At 39.7% G+C, this 22,594-nt stretch overlaps 1 protein-coding gene across 1 annotated transcript; it reads left to right on the forward strand.

Moving 5' to 3' along the window:
• The first annotated feature begins 582 nt into the window (after positions 1–582).
• On the forward strand, positions 583–21,968 carry map1b (microtubule-associated protein 1B). Its single transcript, XM_044175467.1, has 7 exons — positions 583–973; positions 3,251–3,352; positions 11,764–11,846; positions 12,783–12,923; positions 13,348–18,568; positions 18,676–18,914; positions 19,500–21,968. The coding sequence occupies exons 1-7, from the start codon at positions 790–792 to the stop codon at positions 19,653–19,655; spliced, it is 6,126 nt and encodes a 2,041-aa protein (XP_044031402.1). The 5' UTR covers positions 583–789; the 3' UTR covers positions 19,656–21,968.
• Positions 21,969–22,594: the final 626 nt, after the last annotated feature.

A 22,594-nucleotide genomic window follows, 5' to 3' on the forward strand; every position in this document is an offset into this window, starting at 1 on the left:
CAAGTTAATAACAAATACATAAAATGAAAAGAAAACAATAAATATAATAAAAGAACAGCAGCACAATAGAAAATGAAGTCAAGGTGTCAAGCTCAACTAGAATTGAATGCCAACGACAGTGATTTCCAAGTGTCAGCAGTCTCACAACCCTTCTGCTCCCCCTCTTTTCAGAGCCTCACCCATATAATTTCTGTTTCAATCTTTGAGATAAAAAAAAACAAAGTCAAGAGTATCAGCATGAGAATCATCTATGAAGCCTTTCCTAAGCAGAGCATACTCAAGTGCAAACCCCTGAATACCTATTAAAACCATCAAATCAATCTTTAAATCAAGTCTCTTTTTTTGTAGAGGTTAAAGTGGTTTTAAAACCGCTTTTGATTTTATTTTGAAGAACTGCAGTGGTTAAACAAATACTCCCAGTATGAAAGTAGTCCTGTCTAATGGAGTATTTGTAATGATGAGTAACAAGTAATAAGGAGTGCAGCACTGATGAATATGTACAATACAAAGCATCAAACCTCAGTGACTTCCGGAGGCGTTTGATTCGTTGCGGATGACATCAGCTGTGGAGTGAGTGTGCGAAAAAACGCCGGCGCCCTCTTCTCTCCCCGGTTACCGAATATGACACAATGTCTGCTGGTATAAAAAGCTAGGGCCACTCCTATCAAGGCTCCACTTGCATGTCTGGAGACCACTCCGGTGCTCTGCAGCGAATAAAGGGAGGAGGCTGCTGTTGGGATCCTGCGCGCTTGTACTGGAGATACGAGAGAGAGAGAGACAGAGGAGAGGATGGCCACCCTGGTAGAATCTGCAGATATGGAGACTTTAGGCGGCCAAAGCAACACCGGGACATCTCCGACTTCCTCCAGTCCCTCGCAGCACTTCAACGACAGCAAATTTTACCTGCTGGTGGTTATCGGGGAGATCCTAACGGAGGATCACCTAAAGTGTGCCATTGCGGACATAGAGAAAGGTAAGATGGAGCTACGTGAGGTGGGTGTAGGCCACCGAGTACTGAACTTAACATCATCATAACAACTTGAAAAGAGATGTATAGCTTAGAAGTGGGTCTTACAGCTTTAAAAGTTATGTAGGCTGTCGATGCACCTGTTTGTAACGCCATATTTTACGCACGAACATTATGCCTGAACATATTACGCATATTAATGAGCCATTAACAGTATGTGAGCCTTATCTATCGGGTAACTCTTTGAACTAGAAGTGATGTTGTTCATAATAAGGATAATGAACAGCCCCTCCCAGTAACATCAACAGAAGCTGTCGCCAAAACGCTCCTCACATCTTTTAACCCACAGGTACCTGCCTTGCAACCCACCCACTGTGTTTAGGAGTAGTTTAGCTCTGTATAATTGTTTTTGTTCTCTGTCATATTAATGTCAGTAGGCCCAATTGTTGTCATCCACACACGTGGGACAGGTCCTCTAATGAAGCTGACAACAATGATTCAGCATTAAATCTGGTCTATGCGTCAATAATGCAGCGCATAGCATTTCTTTGGCTCCAGTGCAGCTGCGTTTTTCTACCACAGCACCTTGCCAGGCTTTATTCAGGTGCGTCAGGCTTTGTTCCAGGAGAACAGAGGGTCCCACGGATCAATTTACAGTCAGGAAGAGACAACGGGGTTTACAGCAGCTTTCTCTCTTTTTGTGTTGCTGTGGAAGAAAGCTTGTCTTTGCTGACAAAGCTGAATAAATGCGCTTTGTGTTTTGAGACTGAAATGATTGCTTGGCTATGATAACAGAATAGCAATACATTAATTCCCCGTTCATCCTGTGGGAATATCTCTCCATCATCATCATCATCATCATCATCATCATCACCCTGCATCCAGTTCTCTCATCCCTCACCGGCTGGTGGGCGTGGCTCGGTCCGCACTGCGGTCCCTACGGAAAGCCACAAGGAACGATTTTCAAACTGAGCAGGGCGTTTTAGAAATGCTACAGCTGCTGTGGTGGCCTGTCTCCCTGGCCTGAATGTACTGTTTGTGTGAGAGATGAGAGGGAAGGGGAGAATATGGCGCAGTTACTGTGTGGGTGTAAAATCAAGTGAGGTTTTTTTCTATAAGAAGAAGGACTTTGCTACACTGATGAAACCAAATACAGATCAGGTGTGATTAAAAAGCTGCTTTACAGAGATGAAAAAAGTGTTTACTTTTTTTTATCACCAGATATTAGGATCCCTCATTAACTACAGTTTAACCTGTCGGAGTCACAGTAGTCCATTTTGTTTTTCTATTATTTTATTAATGCAGTAGATTATTATGTTGGCCCTAACTATGTCAGATCTTGAGACTGAAAGTTTACTCTTGACCTTGGAAAAATCTAAACACGCTATCCTTTAGTAGCTGTTCTGGTTCATATAGCTTTTGGTTGTATCGCACAGCCTTCCTCTGCAGATGGAGTTTGCTCAGTTTTTATGGAATTGTAGATTTTTTTCTGAGCATTTTAAGGGCTTTTCTTTTATTCTTTTTTAAAATTTAGTTTTATTTACAATTTTCATTCTTCTAATCTATTTTGTATTAACATGTGACATTATTCTCGCTCCTTCTGTAGCTTAGTGATAGGACAAAGAAAAACTACATTTTATCATCTTCATCACTGTTGCTCATGTTAATCGATTAATGGTCTCATATTACTGCCACGCCCTTTGTTTTCCTACTGAAATAAATACAGTTTCAACAAATAATATTGTGAGTGAAATAAACATTTATATCCACCTTTCGTGTGCAGTTTGCCTCACAGAAAAACACTACATTCTCTGTTTTAAGTCATTTTGTCTTCATTCATGTCATCACCTAACTTTACAGAGGCCTTCAGTAGGCCTTTACTCTGCATAATTATGGAGAGAGGATGATAGCACCATGACTCAGCCAAGTGCGTCTGGCCCATGGCAAAACAGAAATGGGGCTATAGATATTTCCTATTATAGATTTATTTTCTCATGCCAAACCAGTAACAAGTCTATACATGTTCACTCTAAGATTTTCCAATGAACTGGAGGCAAAGGATCAGTGAAATAGATGTGTGGATGAGGGTGAGACTTTGCACATTTGTTAGACCTGTTGCCAAGTTCTTGGTGTAATATCTTGTGTGATTCATTTTCAGACAGCAGAGCTAACATATGTTTTTCTTCTCTGGTGTCCTTCCTTGTACTTACTCTTGTTTATTTTCTTGTTGATTTGTGTGTGTGTGTGTGTGTGTGTGTGTGTGTGTGTATGTTTATCTTGCAGGGATCCGCTCATGGGACACCAACCTTATTGACTGCAACCTGGACCAGGAACTCAAGCTGTTTGTCTCCAGACACTCAGCTCGTTTCTCTGCAGATGTCAGAGGTAAACTGATCATTTACACTAGCAGACTGATTAATGCCTACGTTTCTAATGTTATGACCCTGAAAAATGGGGAGAAATACAATGAGGAAAATACCGCGATTTCCTCAGGTATGTGGGTAGAGACCGAAGTAATCGATCTCCGGATCTTAGATCAAGACCACATTGTAGATTACAGATCACTTTTACATCTTAAATTTAATAATAAGGAATGAAGTCAACAATGTAATATATTTTTTAGCATTTTAACCCAAATTAAACATATGACAGATTTTGACTACATTACCCAATGTTATGGCTTTAGGAAATCATTATGAACTATGAATTAACATCACAGACCATGAACTTACTATACCTTTTAACTTACCAACAGGCTATCAGTGTATTATCATTTAACTAAAGTCCTGCTTTCAAAATCTTACTTAAGTAAAAGTACATGAGTATTAATAGTCAAATAAACAAAGTTTTAAAGTAAAAGTACTCATTACATAGAATATGTTATATATACTATAGTATATTTTGTTGTTGTTGGTTGAGGTGACCAGCAGTTTAATCTGCCGAACCTCCAAACTTGTAAATACTTTTCTATCTAAAACTGAATCCTAAAAACCTTATTTTGCAGTGCAGTCTGAATATTTCAATGTGTTTTTAATTCAAATGTTTAAAAAATGTCCTAGAAATGAGTGTCTGTTTCCTGAAACGAGACAAAATGCGGCAGGTTGTGGCACTAGAATTATGAAAAATTTGATATTAGAAAATGTTAGTAGTTAATTGAAATATTCCTACTAGATCTTTTTCATTTTTAATAAGAAAATGAAACTTAAATTACAGATTAAAATGACTTGATAAGAGGAAGATTTTCTTCTCTGAACAATGAATGCTGTTTTAAAAGCTATTGTTTAATATGAAAAATAATCTGCAAAATAAACATGGCGGAGTAAAAAGTACAATATTAAGTAGAAGCATAAAATTTAAATACTCAAGTAAAGTACAATAACCTGTACAATACTTGAGTAAATATACTTAGTTACATTCCACCGCTGCACCGCAGCGTATACTGTCACATCGCAGTCAGCTATAACTTCCATGCAGTACACTAAGCAGAGGGGTTTTATTACCTATCCCCGGAAAGGCCCTCTCAGCATTTTGTTGCATGGTGCTTTTATAGCTGTATCATTTGCAAGGTGAGGGAGAGGCTCTATAAAGATGGAACAGATCCAGTGTGGCAGGACATTTGGTCTATCAGTGGGCAGCATGGCCTTGACGGTCAGCAGCAGTTACAGTAAAGCCTCTGCTTGGCTCTGCTCCATATTGGATATGACCAGCAGGGCTTTATACTATCTACAATAGATTGATCCAGCCAACAACTGCTGCTACGGACTAAATCAGGTGATTTATTTTATCCAGCCAACAACTGCTGCTACGGACTAAATCAGGTGATTTATTTTAATTTTAATGGAATATTCCTGTATCAAATCTCAGAATTGGGCTTACAGAGGTGAATACAATAGGTTGAGAAGGAGGTGAAACAGGGTGATTTATCTATAATAGCATTCAAAGAGACTCTAAATCCCCACTCCCTTTCATCCCACCGTGTTTTTACCATTTCCCATTCTTCTCTCTTTCTTCCTCCATGTGTGCTGTTGCCTTGCAACCCAGTACTAGATGCACAGTTGATTTGGGAGTAATTAGTGTAGAATCCCCAGTGGCAAGTGTCTGTCCATGAAAATAAAGAAGGGAGGGGAACAGAGAGGACTCGGGCAATAGAGAGGGTGGGGGAAAAGAAAGAGGATGAGAGAAAAGCAAACAAGGGAGCAAAGGGGGGAGGGGGATGAGGGGGGTGAGGTACTGTAGGAAAGAGGAAAACAGAGTAGGTTAGTAAGAAAAAATAGGGTGACGATAGATGCCAGTGGTAAAAAAGCTGCGACGCAGAGACAGAAATGCAGTTCTGATCAGTGAATTAATGAAGCCAAGACTTTGAGAGTTAATGCTGCATAAGCAGTAAAACTGGAATAATATTGTTCTCTTATATTCCAGGCTTCAGGCTTTTTGCCAAGTCTCTTTCTCAAGGGGAGGATTTTCATTGTCTTTTAAACTTTTAATACATGAACTGCTTTGGGCTTCCTAGGAAACTATTATATTTAGCTTGACATTGACAGGACTTTTATGTTTATTAAGGACAGTTCCCATGCATAAAGTTATTATTTTTTCTGTACTTAAGTGTACTTTAAATCTAAACTTGTGAATTACCCTTGTATCACTGTGTGAAACACAAAATAAACAGCTTTAAAACAATAGTTCAACATTTTTGGCAAATGCGCTTATTTGCTTTCTTTTCCAAGAGTTAGACAAGAAGCTCAATATACCACTCTCATATCAGCCAACAGCAGGTTAGCTTATCTTAGCATAAAGACTGGAGACAGGAGAGCTAGTCTGGCTCTTTCCGAAGGTAACAAAATCTGCCTACCAGCATCTCCAAAGCTCACTAACACACAAAACACCAATCAAACGATAAGTGCATTTTTTAGGATAAAGATGGTTGATTAGGAAGCTAAGCTGCCGACTTAATGTAAGGTATAATTTGAACATTAGTTGTAGTAAAGACAAATCTATGAAATATCTGTATATGCATAGAGTTTTTTTTGTTTACTTTGTTAACTATCAGTGCTTACAGGAAAACATAAACCAGCAGGTGGAACTGTATCAGGCGAAGGAGGACGAATGCAATTATCTGTCTGCTTGATAGATGACATGCCATCAATCACACTGCATTAGTGCACGGGAAGCATGAACCCCACAGTGAGGAGGAGAAAGGAGGAAAAAATGGGCAAGACAGGAGACCCCCGGTGTCTCCCTGATGGATATATGATACTTCTGGTTACATATAGATTTCCCAGCACTCTGCATGCAGTGCAGACAGTACTGAAGCCTAAACAGCAACTGGAGAGTTAAAAGGCTGTCTCTAAACCGCAAATCCATTCACTGATCAATAGTTATAAAGAATTGTGTTGACTTTCATGAATGAATTTGTTCGAGATAAAGATCCTCCTGATATTTTTCACAAATACGATCCTGTTTTCTCTCGAGGTCTATTAAACAGCTGATCCTGACTGGTCGGTTCTGTAGCTGTAAATCAGCAGATTGATTGATCAGTCATGCATCTATCAAGCCATATTGCCCTTCATCTTCATAGATGGAAGAATTGGGGGAAAGTGGTGGGAAGACACAATAATGTTGTAATTATTGTCTTTCTCCTGCCAGGTTGTCATTTGTTTTGACATGCTAATTCTTAAGATAATGGCTGTAAAGGAGTTTAAAACTGAGGCATCAATACTGCGACACAGGTGATTGACTGTTCTGTGAATCAGACGGCTTAACATCAGTGGCAGTGTCATTAGCTCTATGCCCAGACATATTACATATATTAGTTCCCTTTTTAATCCAGTTATGCGGCGACACGGAAACAAGTAACCTTGAAAACTGTGCTCAGGGGGCACCCATCTTTGCTGCTGAAAGTCACCGTGGTCAATTATTCTGTTGTAGTGGAAAAGGAAATGACAGCAAGGAGAAAGGTGTTGACACATACAGGGAATCCAAAAGGAGAGGAGATCAAATTATAATACTTATGTGCTTTTTTTGATTCAAAAGGAAGGAGGCACTGAATTTAGTTGTTCCACTGATCTATTTTTGGTTTTTGCGATTCACACTGATGTCTGGCCCTGTCTGGTTTAGTCTGTGGCAGACAGGCTATACCAGTCTTGCACTTTCTATTCAGCCAGAAGGAGAATGCTCAGTGATGCATGTCACATTACCTTGCCTCCCACTGAGACAGAGACACGCTGAGCGTTAAGGAGTTTTATATCAATCAAGGTAATTGTCAGGGTCAATCAAGCTCCAGTGCATCATTTTATGACGAGGTAGCTTAGACACATGGCAATTTGGCACGGTGATTGTGGTGGTGATGGTGGCTGTCTTGTAGTTCGCTAGTCCTTAACATGTACAGACTACTGTATTTTCTGTTTCATCACATAAAAGGCCAGTAAGTGGGGCGAACCCCACAGAGAGACAAACAAAGGAAAATACGAAAAACAAGTTGCTCTTCTATTACATTAGCAATTACAGATATGGCTTGTGTACAGCATCATGAACAAGATAAACGATAGACCTCCATGATTGATTGTTCTCTCATTTCACAGACCACTGAAAACCATTTCCTCAGTCATTTGTTCTTATGGAGGAGCTCTGGACATCAGTTTAAGACTGCTGTCTCTTCAGAACAAAGCTGAGTGAAGCTGGTTTCTCCCAGTGTCAATTGGGATTTTGATGATGGTGGTATTAGGGTGACACAAATCTCTGCTTCAAACTGCTAATAAAATGCACATGCAAAGGGAGTAGGCTTCCATGAGGAGCTGTTTCAAAAATGTATGTATGTAAATCAAGACATGACGGCTCTTAGGATTTTCATCAGGTAGAACACTATGTAAATCACAAACACTATCTTTATATTTAAAGGACTCTGAACAGATGCAAAAAACTAAGATAGCACATATCAGATCTGAAATAAAACCATTATAATCTTAGCGTCAATCACTGTAATAAAAGTTCACCTTAATTACATCTTACACTTTTTCATGACACTATCACTTCAATCTAGAACTAGAATAACAGCCATGCTAGCTGCTCTATGAGGCTGTATTTATAGGTACAGCAGTGCTTTGAGCTAAGTGCTAATGCTAGCATGCAACATGCTCACAATGACAATGCTTACATTTTGATGTTTCAGGTGTAATGTTTACCATATTCACTATCTTGGTTTAGCATGTTAGCATGCAAACATTTGCTAATTAACACTAAACACAAAGTACAGCTGAGGCTGATGGGAATGCCATTAGTTTTGCAGGTATTTGGTCATAAACCAGAGTTTAGGACAGATTGAGATTTTGACCTGCTGATGATGCTAGAGGAAAAGTCAGGGAATCACCAAAGTAAGAGGGCTTCATCCGCTGGGGATCATAGATGTCCATATCAAATGTCATGGTAATTACCATGCAATAGTTGTCGAGACATTTCACTCAAAAGTACAAATGTCAACCTCCTGGTGGCGCTAGAGAAAAAGTCAGGGGATCGCCAAAAAACATCAGGATTCATCATCTGGGGACCATGAATGTCTGTACAAAATTTTCTGCCAATCCATCAAGTAAATCTCGAGGTATTTCTCAGGATAAGTGAAAACTTTCATCTACTGGTGGCACAGTCAGGGGATCACCAATGTAAGAGACTTCATCCACTGGGGATCATGCATGTCTGAACAAAATTTCAGTTTCATTTTAGTTTAAATTGCTTTTAAACTATGCTATCTTATACTTGAAGCAATAATTTGACTTTTCAATGTAAGCTAACAAAATATCAGTCACCGCTTGATTACCTCAGGTAACAATGTGTTACCTTATTTTTTTAGTCTTTCTTAAAACTGAGGTAGTCAGAAACCTTTACAGTCACTGGTTTATTTGTGTTGGCCTGTTCATTTACGTGAACTGACCTTCAGTTTATTGATTTTAAATAAATTTGATTAAATAATGACATTGTCATTCACTTTAAAAGAGACACAACAAGATCTTAAGACATTTTGATGTAAAACTTGCAGAAAATAATTACTTAAAAAAACAAACACTCCCCTTTCCCCCCACCCATCGCATCTACTTACGAATAAGTAGATGCGGCCATTTTTGTCATATAAGCATCTGTAATGAAATCAAATTTATAGGACAGCTCAAAGTCACACTAGGAATATTTTCCCCTCCAGACAACTAACTCCATTAAAAAAATAAGATGCCATATCAGAACTGCTAAAGGGTTGGCGAGTCCCAGGGAAATAAACAAACCAAGAGTCATTATTTCTACCTTCACTAAACTCCCCAGAATATTAGAGGCTAATAGTCATGTACTGTTTAGGAGCCACTATTAACAGCAGTGAATGAAAGAGTTCTTCCATATGGAGTGACGGCCCTCTGGGAGGAAGTGGCAGTCTTAATGGCTATGTGCTCCATAATGAGAATCTGCTATATGAAATATGTATGGAGGAATCGGCCCAGCAGCCAGATAGCTGCTGCAGTGTCACGTCTCTGGAGACGAGGCACACTCTGTCCTCGATACTATGCTGCTGAATTTAAAGCTTATAGCCAAATACTGCCCTCTGAAACTGACAGGGAACATAGTCTTGTTTGTCTTATTCTTAGAATGTTAGTGACAGCATTTCCTTTGGTTTTACCAGCAGAAATTGATCTAAATTAACTAAATAAAACCTGTGTCTCTCAGTTGGCTCTAGGGGAATTCATTGATTCCTGTATTTAAAAAGAAATGTGATAACAAGAAGAAGAAACAAAGACAGATTGTTGGGTTGAGTGAGTGAAGCCTGGTGTGTTGGGGTGAAAAATGATGCTAGAGATAACCTGTCCATGTCTCGTCAGCTGGACCAGAGGATAACCCCCTAAGACACTCAGTGAGATCAAAGTCATTATCATAATCAATCATCCAAAACCTAGGGAGATTGATTATGAGCCTGTCACACCCCATTGTTCATTTTCTATGTAACCGCTCTGTCTTATGAAGGGAAAATGTTACTTATGGCAAAGTGTGGTAGACTGAACCATGTTTAGTCCTCATTATACAGAGAGACCAAACAATTATCGGGTCTTGTCTATATTGTTTTTCATCTCAAAGGGGCTCAGTCCATAGAAAAGTCAAGTAGCACTGAAACGATTAGTTGATTGATTGAGTCGTCGATCGTCAGAAAATTAATCAGCAACTATTTTGAAAAAAGATTAATCATTTGAGTAATTTTTATAGCAAAACTGCCAAAACTTCCCTCCTTCTAGCTTTTTTTAGTCTTCTATGATAATAAATTGAATATTTTCAGGTTTTGGACTGTCAGACAAAACTAGACATTGGAAGATGTCATCATTAGTTCTAGGAAATTGTGATGACATTTTTACTACTTTTTGATATTTTATAGACCAAATAATTAAACGATTAATCTATAAACTAATCGTCAGAAAAATCAATAATGAAAATAACTGTTAGTTGCAGCCCTAAAGTCAAAGTTTATTTGTTTTTATTTCTAATGGCCTAAGCATGGTCATTTTGATTTATCACAATGCATAAACACTGAAAATACATGTTACAAAGATGTTAGTATCACAACTTTAAAGCTGCACTAATCAATTATTTTTATTATTAACAATGAATCAAATTACTATGTATAATGTGAAAGTTATTGCTCAGAGTGAAAAACCCACAGAGAATTCTCACCTGGCTCTGCTGTTCCCCTTAGCCCGATAGAGCATTTTAGTGTTTTTTAACTAATTGTTGTAATAAGTTAGCAACTAGCTGCTGAACATAGTGAAGCATTTATCAGCTAAAGGGACAGACATTTCCCTTAAGAGTGGATGGAGACCAAAACAGAGCTAAAAGTAGAGTGAATATTGTACTCCAAATGAAAGCTAATGTTGCTCCATATCTGCTGGATGTGTAAATAAGCCACTGTTTGCTACACGTTCAAAATCAACTTTATAAAGAGATAATATGTTAGTGTTGTGTTTACAGCTTGTTGCGCTGCCCCAAAGTTGTCAAAAAATCAATTATTGCAGGTTTAAGTACTGTTGATGAATAAGATTGAAATGTTCTGTGTTCTTGAATGAATTAATAATAAATAAATGAAAGGAACATAATGATGTGGTTTAATTACGCTACAAAAAATCCAGCACCACGGAGTTAAGCAAGATGATGTCTTATAACAAAGGGACAGAGAGAGACTTGTTGTGGTTTTATGTTTTCAAGCACATTTTAACAAATTTTCTATAGTTACTACACACTAGGGCTGCAACTAACGATTATTTTCACTATCAATTAATTTGCCCATTATTTTCTCAATTAATCGACTAATTGTTTGGTCTATAAAATGCCAGAATATAGTAAACACTGCCCCTCCCACTTTTCTGATCCCCAAGATGATGTCTTAAATGTCTCTTTTTATCCAACCGTCCAAAACCTGAAGATATTCAATTTACTATCGCATAAGACAAAGTAAAGCATCAAATCCTCATTTTTGAGAAGTTAGAAGTGAGGTATTTTTGGCATCTTTGCTAGAAATCTAAGCTGATAAATCAATTATGAAAACTGATTGAAAATTGTTTAGAAAATAAATGTTCTGTTGATCAACTAATCGAATAATCCTTTCATCTCTAATACGCACATTTAATTTGTGAGACATCTGATTAATTTATGACAGGGGAGTTAGTAGTGTTAGCACCATATCAAAAACAATCCCATTTCTTGGTATGATGAAATGAATTACATGACTATGAAATTTGTTGGGGTTTTTTCATTTGCAACAATTTTTCTATTTTGTTTTGCAGGGCAGAGAATTCTTCACCATAAAAGTAATGTCCTGGAGACGGTGGTGCTTATCAACCCTTCAGATGAAGCAGTCAGTACCGAGGTAAAATAAGCTGTAATTGTTGTTGACAATTTATTATATTATTATAACCTCTTCCTTATTCTTTCTGTAATTTGGAATTTCATCTTCCATCCTCCCATCAAGGAGGGATGATTCACAAATACATTTTAAAATGCACATTTACAAAGCAATTACAGCTCGAAAAGGATCATTATTCAGCCTTGACTGTCCACCATGTTTGGCCAATTACCCACCCTCTTAATATGAATTGCTGTGTGTTGCTGTTGGTTGGAATAAAAAATAGGAGCAATTAGGAGCTCAAGGGACAAGACTAATGTTGTGTTGTACTGCTAGAATAACAAGTACAGCCTTTTACCTTTTGCTATTGCAGTAAAGCTTTTTCTGAATTTTGATGGGAAGAAAGGCATAGGAGTGTTAGGACCATGGATGACACATGATTTTCTCTTGTGTCACTGCTCCTTTTCACTGTTGCCTCCACCCCCAAGCCAAGTCTGCAGTCAAACTGTGCAATAATAATATCTCACAGCACAGCAGGATTGACAAGGCCAGCCACCCATAACAGCTGATGTTGCTGAAGTAGAAAAAAAAAAGACCAACAGAAAGGGGAGAGGGAAGAGATAGAGGGATGAAAGGAAACATAGCAGAGTGGACAGCAAGAGAACAAGTCAGCTAATTAGATAACAGGTGATATTTTAAATGCACTAAATCATTAAGCTGATTGCTGCAGCAGCAAGGTTTTATATTCTTTGTCTCTGTTCCCAGTAATAGTATTACTGTATAGTATCATTTCTCTTTCTTAAGCAGTTGCAATAAATAAATTACTTGTTTCTTTTTTTTTAAGTGTGATACATGCTTTTCTCAATGTTTCTTTAACTTACTGTCCATTTACTTTCAACCAAAGTCAGTGGTACTCTATCATAGAAAATAATGATGAATAAATCTTCTTTTAATTTTCAGGTCCGTTTGATGATCTCAGACACTGCCAGACACAAGCTTCTGGTTCTCTCAGGGCAATGCTCTGAAAACACCGGGGAGCTGATTCTTCAGTCCGGATCTTTCTCTTTCTTCAACTTCATCGACATATTCACTGACCAAGAGGTGAGGTTTTTTTATAAGAACCCAAATTTCCCATATGACCTATGACACTGTATTATAATAGTTTTCCTCATGTTCATACCCATATGTTGTTGCCATGAAAAAACAACCTACAGTTTTGGCAATTTTGATTTTTTTTTACATTAATGGAAGGCTTCCATGGTCTTTTTATAGGATCAGAAAATGATATATTTTTGTCTACAAAACCTTTTCAATAAATTCACAAATGCATGGTGGTTGCCCTCTCTAAAAGCTGCCATTCTAGCATTACATAATAGTCTCAAAACTTACTAACATACATACTGTACAGGTATGTACACATATACACAGACACGTACACATACTGAAACTGCGATTGCAAAGCACTATTCGTTTCATTACTCCAGTATGTTAAAAATTAAAATCACTTAATTTTTCTCATGCACAGATTGGTGAATTGCTCAGCACCATTAACCCAGCAAACAAAGCCAACCTTACACTTTCCTGCCCTGAACAAGGCGAGTGGAAAAACTCCAACTTGGACAAACACAACCTGCAGGACTTCATTAATATGAAACTAAACTCCACTCTCATACTCCCTGAAATGGAGGGCCTCTCAGAGTTCACAGAGTATTTATCTGAATCAGTAGAGATCCCATCTCCTTTTGACATGTTAGAACCACCAACCTCAGGTGGATTCCTCAAACTCTCCAAACCATGCTGTTACATTTTCCCTGCTGGTCGTGGTGACTCTGCTCTCTTTGCTGTCAATGGCTTCAACATGCTCATTAACGGTGGCTCAGACAGGAAGTCATGCTTCTGGAAGCTGGTGAGACATCTGGACAGGGTGGACTCCATCCTCCTGACCCACATTGGTGACGACAACCTGCCAGGCATCAATAGCATGCTGCAGAGGAAGGTTGCAGAGCTTGAGGAGGAACAGTCACAGGGTTCGACAGCTAACAGTGACTGGGTGAAGAACATGATTTCTCCAGATATTGGTGTTGTGTTTGTGAATCTCCCTGAAAACCTGGATAACCCTGAACCTAATTACAGAGTGCGGAGGAATGTTGAGGAGGCAGCATTTACTCAGCAGTTCCTCACCAAGCTAAATTTGAGGATAGAGCCTTTGCAAAAGTCTGTTGGAAACACTATAGAACCAATCATACTTTTTCAGAAAATGGGCGTTGGGAAGCTTGAGATGTATGTGCTTAATCCATCAAAGAACAGCAAGGAGATGCAGCACTTTATGAAGCAGTGGACAGGTAGTGAAAAAGACACTGCTTCTATTCTGCTGCCAAATGGAAAAGAATCTGAGTTCCCTGTCTCTTACTTGACTTCGATCTCATCTCTCATTGTGTGGCACCCTGCAAATCCCTCAGATAAGGTTGTGCGTGTTCTCTTTCCTGGAAATGCCACCCAGCATCACATCTTTGAAGGTTTAGAAAAGCTAAAGCACTTGGACTTCCTGAAGCAGCCAGTTGTCACTCAAAAAGCAATGTCTTCTACTATGCCGTCAACACCAACACTAAAGCAACCTAAGATGAAACACAGAACAGACAGCAAAGAGAGCCTAAAGTCTACCCCAAAGCCATCACCAATCAAAAGCATCAGGAAAGATTCAAAGGAGGAAGCACCAGAAAAGGCAAAGACAGATGTAGAATCATTTCATGAAAAAACACAGAAGACAGAGAAAAAAGAAAAGGCCCCGCTGAAAAAGGACAAGGCAAAGGCATCTGAGAAAGAATCAAAAGCAAAGGCAGAGCAAACAGCCCAAAATGAAACTCCAGAGAAAAAGAAATCTGAAATAAAACCCAAAACTGAAAAGGAAAAGAACGTTAAAAAGGAGACCAAAGCCTCTGTGGAAAAGAAAAAGGAGGTTAAAAAAGAAGTTGTAAAGAAAGATGATACACCAAAACAAGATGGTAAAAAGGATGAGAAAGTAAAAAAAGAGGAGGCAAAGAAAGTTATTAAAAAGGATATCAGAAGAGACTCACCTATGAAGGAGAAGAAGGAAGAAAAGAAAGAGCAAAAGAAAGATGTCAAAAGGCCCTCTAAAGACATAAAAAAGACATCCACTGTGGGTGAAGAAAAGAATCTAGCTCCAAAACCAAAACCCCTGAAGAAAGACATAGCCTCAAAGAAAGATGCAGGAATCCCATCAAAGTTAAAAGAGAAAGGAAAGTCAAAGGTGACAAAGAAGGAGACAAAGGTGGATAGTGGCAAACTTGCAGCTAGTGCAGCTGCTGTTGCAGAGGATCCAGAAGCAGAAAGATCTCTGATGTCCTCACCAGAGGACCTCACTAAGGACTTTGAGGAGCTTAGATCTGACGAGTTGGTGGAGGATGATGCGACTGTGCAGCAAAATAAGGAAGAAGAGGCTGTGGAGGCAGTGATGATCCACCATGAAGAAATAATACAAACCAAAGAGTCACCTGAGGCATTAGAGTCTGTGGATGAGGGTATAACCACAACAGAGGTTGAAGGAGACAGTGGAGAGACTCCAGATGAACAAGTTCTTAAGGGAAAACTCAATGGCAGTGTAAGTGAGAAGTTTGAAGATGAAGGCACTGTGATGGAGGAGACATCTGAGGGAGGGGATTATGAAGAGAAGGGAGAGACAGAAGAAGTTTATGAACCACAGAAGGTGGAACCAGATAAAGACAAGCTTACTCCCTGTGAAGATGAAAACCAAGACATAAATGATGAAGTCAAACCAGGAGATAGTGTTGAAGACAATTATGATGTGACTAATAAAAATGTAGAAGGTCAGCATATAAGTGAGAGAGAAACAGATAAACATAATCTGTTTGTATCAGCCTCACCCAAAGTGTCCTCACCTGTTTCTCCAGCTGCATCTATCCATGATGAAATGCTTCCAGTTGGCTTTGAGAGCTCAACAGCCTCGGATGACGAGAACAGAGATGAACACCCTGAGGATTACACTGTCACCTCTGGTCACACTCAGTCCACCATTGAGATATCTAGTGTGCCTACTCCAATGGATGAGATGTTGACTCCTAGGGACATTATGAGCGACGAAACCATGAATGATGAGACTGAATCTCCTTCACAGGATGTTGGCAGGTTTGGGACATCAGCATCTGCAGAGTTTGATAGGAAGAGGCTGTCTCCACTTCAGGATATGCCAGGGTCAGATCACTCTCAGAGTGATGCCACAGAAGGCCAGGACTACAACCACTCAGCTTCCACAATATCTCCCCCTTCATCATTAGAAGAGGATAAATTCTGTAAGGAGTTTCCCTCTGCAGGGAAAGCTGAAGGGTTTGCCACAGCTCAAGAGTCATGTGAGAAGTATGACACAGACTCAGCAAGACTCAGCTCAACTTCCACATCACCTCTTGTACGTTCTCCCTCAGTGGACCGCAAGGACAAGTTTGATTCTCCATCAATATTTACTGCTCCAATAGAACTGTCCACCACACTGGCAGGGTGTGTCAGAGCAACAGTTGATTCCTCCATCAGCCCAGATGACAAGACATTGGAAGGAGCTAACTCGCCTCAGTCCTCTGGTCACACACCTTACTATCAGTCACCAGTAGATGAAAAAGCAGGAGCTCTACCACCTGTGTCAGAAGACAAAGCACTGGGTCCAATAATTGTGGAGATCACAAGTGATAAAGAGGATTCCTCCAATAGAGTTACCCCAGAGCCTTATGAGCCAGAACCAGAAAGTTCCTCCCCTGTAGAGAGGGTACTGTCATCTCCAAAAAGCCCACCTCCAGCTGAACCTGATTCCCCAACGACGAAGGAAAGGTCATCCTTTGAGATAGATCATAAGAAAAATGGAGAAAACAGCCATTCAGTCTTGTGCTCAGCACCAATGACCAAACTTGAATCAGACATTAATCCTTTCACAGCTTTCAAAGAAGAGAGTAAAATGTCCATTTCAGAGGGTACCACATCAGACAAGTCAGAAACCCCTCTGGAGGAAGTGGTAGCAGAAGATACATTTTCACATTTAGCTTCAGCATCCACCGCCTCTCTGGCCACCAGCTCCTTGCCAGAACCCACCACTGACTCTCCTTCCCTTCATGCTGAGGTAGGCTCTCCTCACTCAACAGAAGTAGATGACTCTTTGTCTGTCTCTGTGGTTCAGACCCCGACCACCTTCCAAGAGGCTGAGGGATCTCCATCCAAGGAAGATAGCCCGAGGCCCATGTCTATCTCCCCAGACATTTCACCAAAGATGAAAAGCAGAACACAGATGCAGGACACAAAATCCCCAGAGCACTCTACCATGTCAATAGAGTTTGGTCAGGAGTCCCCTGACCACTCCTTAGCTCTGGACTTTAGTAAGCAATCCCCAGAGCACCCATCTGTGGGAGGCAACTCACGTGCTACAGAGAATGGCCCAACTGAGGTTGATTACAGCCCCTCAGATGGAACAGATGGAAGACCATCTGGAGAGCACAGTTCTACAGTGGAGAAGTCTTTGCATTTTGACGAAAGCGATTCAGTCCTTGCCACTTCTGCAACCCCATCAGATGCATCTCAGTCCACTCCCTCTGTTACAACCCCATGCCAAATGACAGAGATGCCACATGCCGTGGCTGAGCAAACAGATAAGTCTCCAGTCACCCCAAAGGCATCCTCTCTCACTCACTCTCCCCATTCCAATGAGCCATCCCCAGTGCTAGGAGGTCCCCCGGCTAAAGACAGCACAAGCCCAATTTCACCATCTGTGGAGAGCATTTCTAATAAATCTGACACACAGCAGAAATATGACAAGTCACCCTCACCTCCCAAAGCTACTTCCCCGTCATCATCTTTTACCTTTTCAAAAGAAGAGACCTTTTCCCCGGCAAAGGAGACTAATCCCTTTAAATGTGAGGATTCTACACTTGAGGCAAAATCCCCTGTGAGCCCCAAAGTTCCCTTTCCATCATATCTACCTCTCTCCCCTGATCCGTGTAATTATAATTCTGCCTGTGGCTCCAGGGACCCAGACACCGCTAGGAAGAGCCCCTCTGCTCCATCTAAGACAGATGTCGACCTCTGCCTAGTCACTTCATGTGAGTACCGTCACCCCAAGACAGAACTATCCCCATCTTTCATCAACCCTAACCCTCTAGAATACTTCATCAGTGAAGAGAACGCATTGGATGAGGAGAAGCCACTGGCCAAGTTAGGAGGAGGGCCCCCACCCCCAGGTGGTAAGCTTTCTGCCAAGCAATGTGAGGAGACCCCACCCACATCCATCAGTGAATCTGCCCCCTCCCAGACAGATTCAGATGTTCCACCAGGGACAGAGGAGTGCCCCTCCATTACAGCAGATGCTAACATTGACTCTGAAGACGACTCTGAGACTCTACCTACTGACAGAACCCTGACCTACAGGCATGCCGATCCTCCTCCGGTGGCACTCAGGGACTCTGCTCCATCTTCAGGCCACCATGATGTCTGTATGGTGGACCCAGAGGCTCTCAAGGCTGAGGAAAATCTCCACAATGCTAATACAGATGGAGGTGAAAAGCCCAAGAAGAAAAAGCTCTTGAAAAAGTCTTCCTCACCAGCCAGGAAGACTGGTCTATCAAAAGTGAAGGACTCAAAGACTTCCTCTCCAAAGAAGACTGTCGGAGAAGGGAAAGATGCCAAAAATGCAACCAATACCTCTGCATCCAGAGGTGTAAAAAATGTCACATCAGGTGAGTACTATTTACTCATTGTCATCATTTCACTTTACTACTTCACATAATTTGCCCATATTTTTGAGAACCTTTATAAGAGAAAGGTATATTTTTTCCTCTTTCAGGTACTGGCAGTGGAAAGGTATCAGGTGGGGCATCTCTGCCCAACTGTCCTCCCATGTATATGGATTTGGTTTACATCCCCAATCACTGCAGTGCCAAGAATGCAGATGCTGAGTTCTTTAAGCGGGTGCGCTCCTCTTACTATGTGGTCAGTGGCAATGATCAGACAGCTCAGGAGCCCAGTAGGGCTGTCCTTGATGCTCTCCTGGAGGGAAAGGCCCAGTGGGGAAACAATTTGCAGGTAAGTATTAATATAACAATTATATGTCATAATGTAATAGTGTAAAAGTAACCGGAGTACCATATGCACTTGGCATCTTTGGCCATCAATATTATTTGTTTTGTTTTGTTTTATTTGACATAAAGACAGTGAAGTTACAATTTTGAGCTTCAATTTGAGATATTTAAAGTCCTTTTTGTTAATGCCCCTGCCCCAATTTCAGGGTGCTAGAAGGGTTTGAATGTATAAAGATTATATTCAATAGATTTATTAGTTATGAACAAATGTTGCAATGATTCATGAACTGAACTATGGCTGGTTCTTTGGTCCTCTTTTCATCACATTTGCATTTAGATTAGAATGTATATAGCAGGGGTAAATGAAAACAAATAAACCAGCCTCAAATCATTTTCCTGCCATTGATTGAAAAGACTGACTTATAGCATAACTCTGTTAAAACCCTGCTAGTAATACTAGTGAACTCGTGCATGCAAACATCAAAAGGGAAGAAGAGACAGAAAGACAAAGAATATTTTTGGTAGTAAGGATGATACTTGAATTATCTGAATGCTTGTGCTTAAAAACCTCCCTCCTCTCTGGTGTCAGGTCACTCTGATTCCAACCCATGACACTGATGTGATGAGGGAGTGGTACCAGGAGACCCACGACAAGCAGCAGGAGCTCAACATCATGGTCCTGGCCAGCAGCAGCACAGTCGTCATGCAGGATGAGTCTTTCCCAGCTTGTAAGATAGAGATGTAGGTGTGTTCACCAAGAGATCAGTGACTGATAATGAGAGGGACAATTATTTGAGGAAGAAAACAAATCCATGTAGCATAAAACCTAAGCAGACACTTAAACACTTATATGCTAAAATGATAGTTCCTGTGTACTAAACCCTAAAAAAATAAATGTCTGCAATGAGGACTAACACTAATCCAAATGAGGGGCTCCATGCAAAGGACAATGTTTTCTATATAAAGTAATACAGCCTTGACACCATCAAGGTGTTATCTAATTTTTAGGTATAAATAGAGTGTACTGGGAGGAAATTAGAAATCAAAAAACCAGCCAAGCCATTATTCCAATTCCAATTATGCTAACTCTAGTACAGATCAAGTAATTGTGTTGTTGATGTATTGTTTCTTCTGCATCCCCATATCAAAATATGAGAGCTTTTAATCAGTTTAACTGCTGTCAAGGAACAAAACATCCCTGCATATGGTATATTCTTGAATAATGGCTGTTATCCACACCAAAGGATAAAACAAGATGTTTTCTGTTATTGCCTTAGGGAGTCAAAATGAATGTATAAGAACTGGTGGAACTAGCAGAAGAGTAGGCAGGCAACTCTACACACCAGAGGTCAATCCCAAAAAAGACTGTTAATGGTTACATAGTTGAATGATGGTAAATATAAATTAACATATAAATTAAGTTAAAAGGAAACTCAACACTGATTAACATTAATATGATGTCTGATTTCATATTCATCACAAGCGAGACAAAGTGCCCCAACCATTGTGAAACTGTTCCTTATGTTTTTAAGTCGCCTGGGTTTTATTTAATTTGATTGGATGTTTGGGTTTGTTTGTTTTTGGTCAGGTTTATGTTGCTGCTGATGTATGAATATTAATTTATTATGATTAATTTAAGTCATTGTGCTTGAGGTTTAGGATTAGGGTTGTCGAGAGAGCCTTTTACACTGTGCAACAGGAAGTTGCTTCAGAATGCTCTCCGTTGCTTTTGTTACATCTATAAAATCTTATGATTTTCTACAATGTTAACACTTTTTAGAGGATTGCCTTCTATTTCGGATTGTTTGTTTTATTTACAGATTTTAAGGTAGTTCAAAAAGAGAAAATCAGATCTTATTTCTTATACCCGTTTTTTATGTAATCATTGTGCTATGGAGGAGCTAGCCTTTTCCCATTGTAAAGCTGGTACGGCAGGATATTTTCATAAACCTTAAAATGTCTTGTTTTTCTAAAGCATTGTACTATAATTATAAATAGCTTTGTGGCCGATGGAGTGGTTGGAAGACAAGTTATGATACATTAGGATTTTTTCTCTTTTTTAATGGGGATTTTGCTCAGACTTGCATTAAGAACAATGGGGCTATAGAGGCTAAATAAATAAATGTAAGCAGCATTTTCTGATTTTTGCAAGTTGTGCCATGACATTGTATGTTACTGTAATTCCAACGATTGCCAGTGGCACTGTATAGATATAAAACTTGATTTTGGGCGCAGTACAGTGTAGGCTTTCAGGTTGACGTGAGCATTTTGGAAGGCTGAAAATTTCTTGTGAAGAATTTCTCCTCTAGCCAGGATGAAAAGAAAACAGGTTCCGGTAGAGGCATAGTCTTGAGAGGGGCAGCACACAGAGTTGAGCGTGAGTGACTTGTGTGTATTGTAGAAGAAAGTTTGTAAAACAAAAACTAGACACTTTAAACACAAACATGACACATACCACTAACAGTACAGAGGCCACAGATCAACATTGACAGGCCAGCTTCTGGAGAAACATTTAACAAATCACTACTCAGTGATTACAGGCTTTGGTACTTTGGGCAATTCAATCGACTCACCAAGCTCACCAGATATTTCTGAAATTATGTCAGGTGTTCATGATACTACCATAGACCAGTTTTCCTGCAGGAAATCTCAAACTAACACCACGACCAACAACAAACCTATAAACTCTGAACTCACATTTCTCTTGAACTGACACTTTTCTCTGTCTTCTTTCTCTACACTTCCTCTATTTCTCTCTCTTTCTATTTATCTCTGCCTTTTTCTCCTTATCTTTCTCTTGGGAGAACTTTAATAATGTTTGTCTGCAGCTGTGTGGTATATTTGTCTTGTGATCTTGCATCCTCTCTGCCCCTTTCCCAAACTCATATGTAGGCTAACCTATAGCAATTAGTTTCAAGTGAAAGTATTCCTTAGTGCTTTCTGATGTTTGTGTGCAATATTTCCTCTACCCATATGGTGAATCTGATGTAAGAGGAACCACTACTAAAGAACAAACATTCAAAAACAAACCACAATAAAAATCTGTTGTGAAAAATAAGGATTTGTGTCTTTGTCTTTTTAAAATCTATGTATAGAGCCCAGTTGTGTTATCAAGTATTATAAAGCCAGTGTGTTATTTATTATAATGTTATATTTAGACTGTGATACTGAAAAAAAATTTGCTCCATTGCTTTGACAAATAGCTCCTTCCGCTGAGCCTGGCTCATTGCATAGGATCATTAACTTTACCAAATTCAAGGATATCACAAGTGCAAATCTCTCAGTTAGGAGTGAGTAATGACTTTATAAAGATAATTTTGCTGTTTACATGCCCAAAGAAGTTACACCTTTACAATTCTACTTATATAAACAAGACTAAGAGTCTACAGCCACGCAAAATCCACTTGTTGTTGCGATATTTCAGTCTGGACCAAAGTGGTGAACCGACTAGACTGAGTGACATTGCCATCATAGAGCTCAATATAGATTTGGAGAGAGATTGCAGTTCATTTAACAGCAGTTCTGCTGTTACAGTCAGTGTGACTGTAGGTTAACAGCATTTGTTCTCATGTCTCATCCATTTGTTGGTATTTTTCATCAAGTACATGATTAAAATGTGTTTAGTGGTCACTGAATCAACTGCGGTACTTGTGTTTGCTTTGTATACTTGTTAGTGGGCTCCCC

The sequence above is a fragment of the Siniperca chuatsi genome, linkage group LG18 (genome assembly GCF_020085105.1).
Source record: "Siniperca chuatsi isolate FFG_IHB_CAS linkage group LG18, ASM2008510v1, whole genome shotgun sequence".
Classification (NCBI taxonomy): domain Eukaryota; kingdom Metazoa; phylum Chordata; class Actinopteri; order Centrarchiformes; family Sinipercidae; genus Siniperca; species Siniperca chuatsi.

Bases quoted from the DNA above. Each gene is read 5' to 3' on its own strand.
- map1b (XM_044175467.1), top strand. From the start codon at position 790: ATGGCCACCCTGGTAGAATCTGCAGATATGGAGACTTTAGGCGGCCAA. The intron at 3,353-11,763 runs GTAAACTGATCA...TTTGTTTTGCAG, and splicing joins TTTCTCTGCAGATGTCAGAG to GGCAGAGAATTCTTCACCAT. The intron at 18,569-18,675 runs GTGAGTACTATT...TTCCTCTTTCAG, and splicing joins TGTAAAAAATGTCACATCAG to GTACTGGCAGTGGAAAGGTA.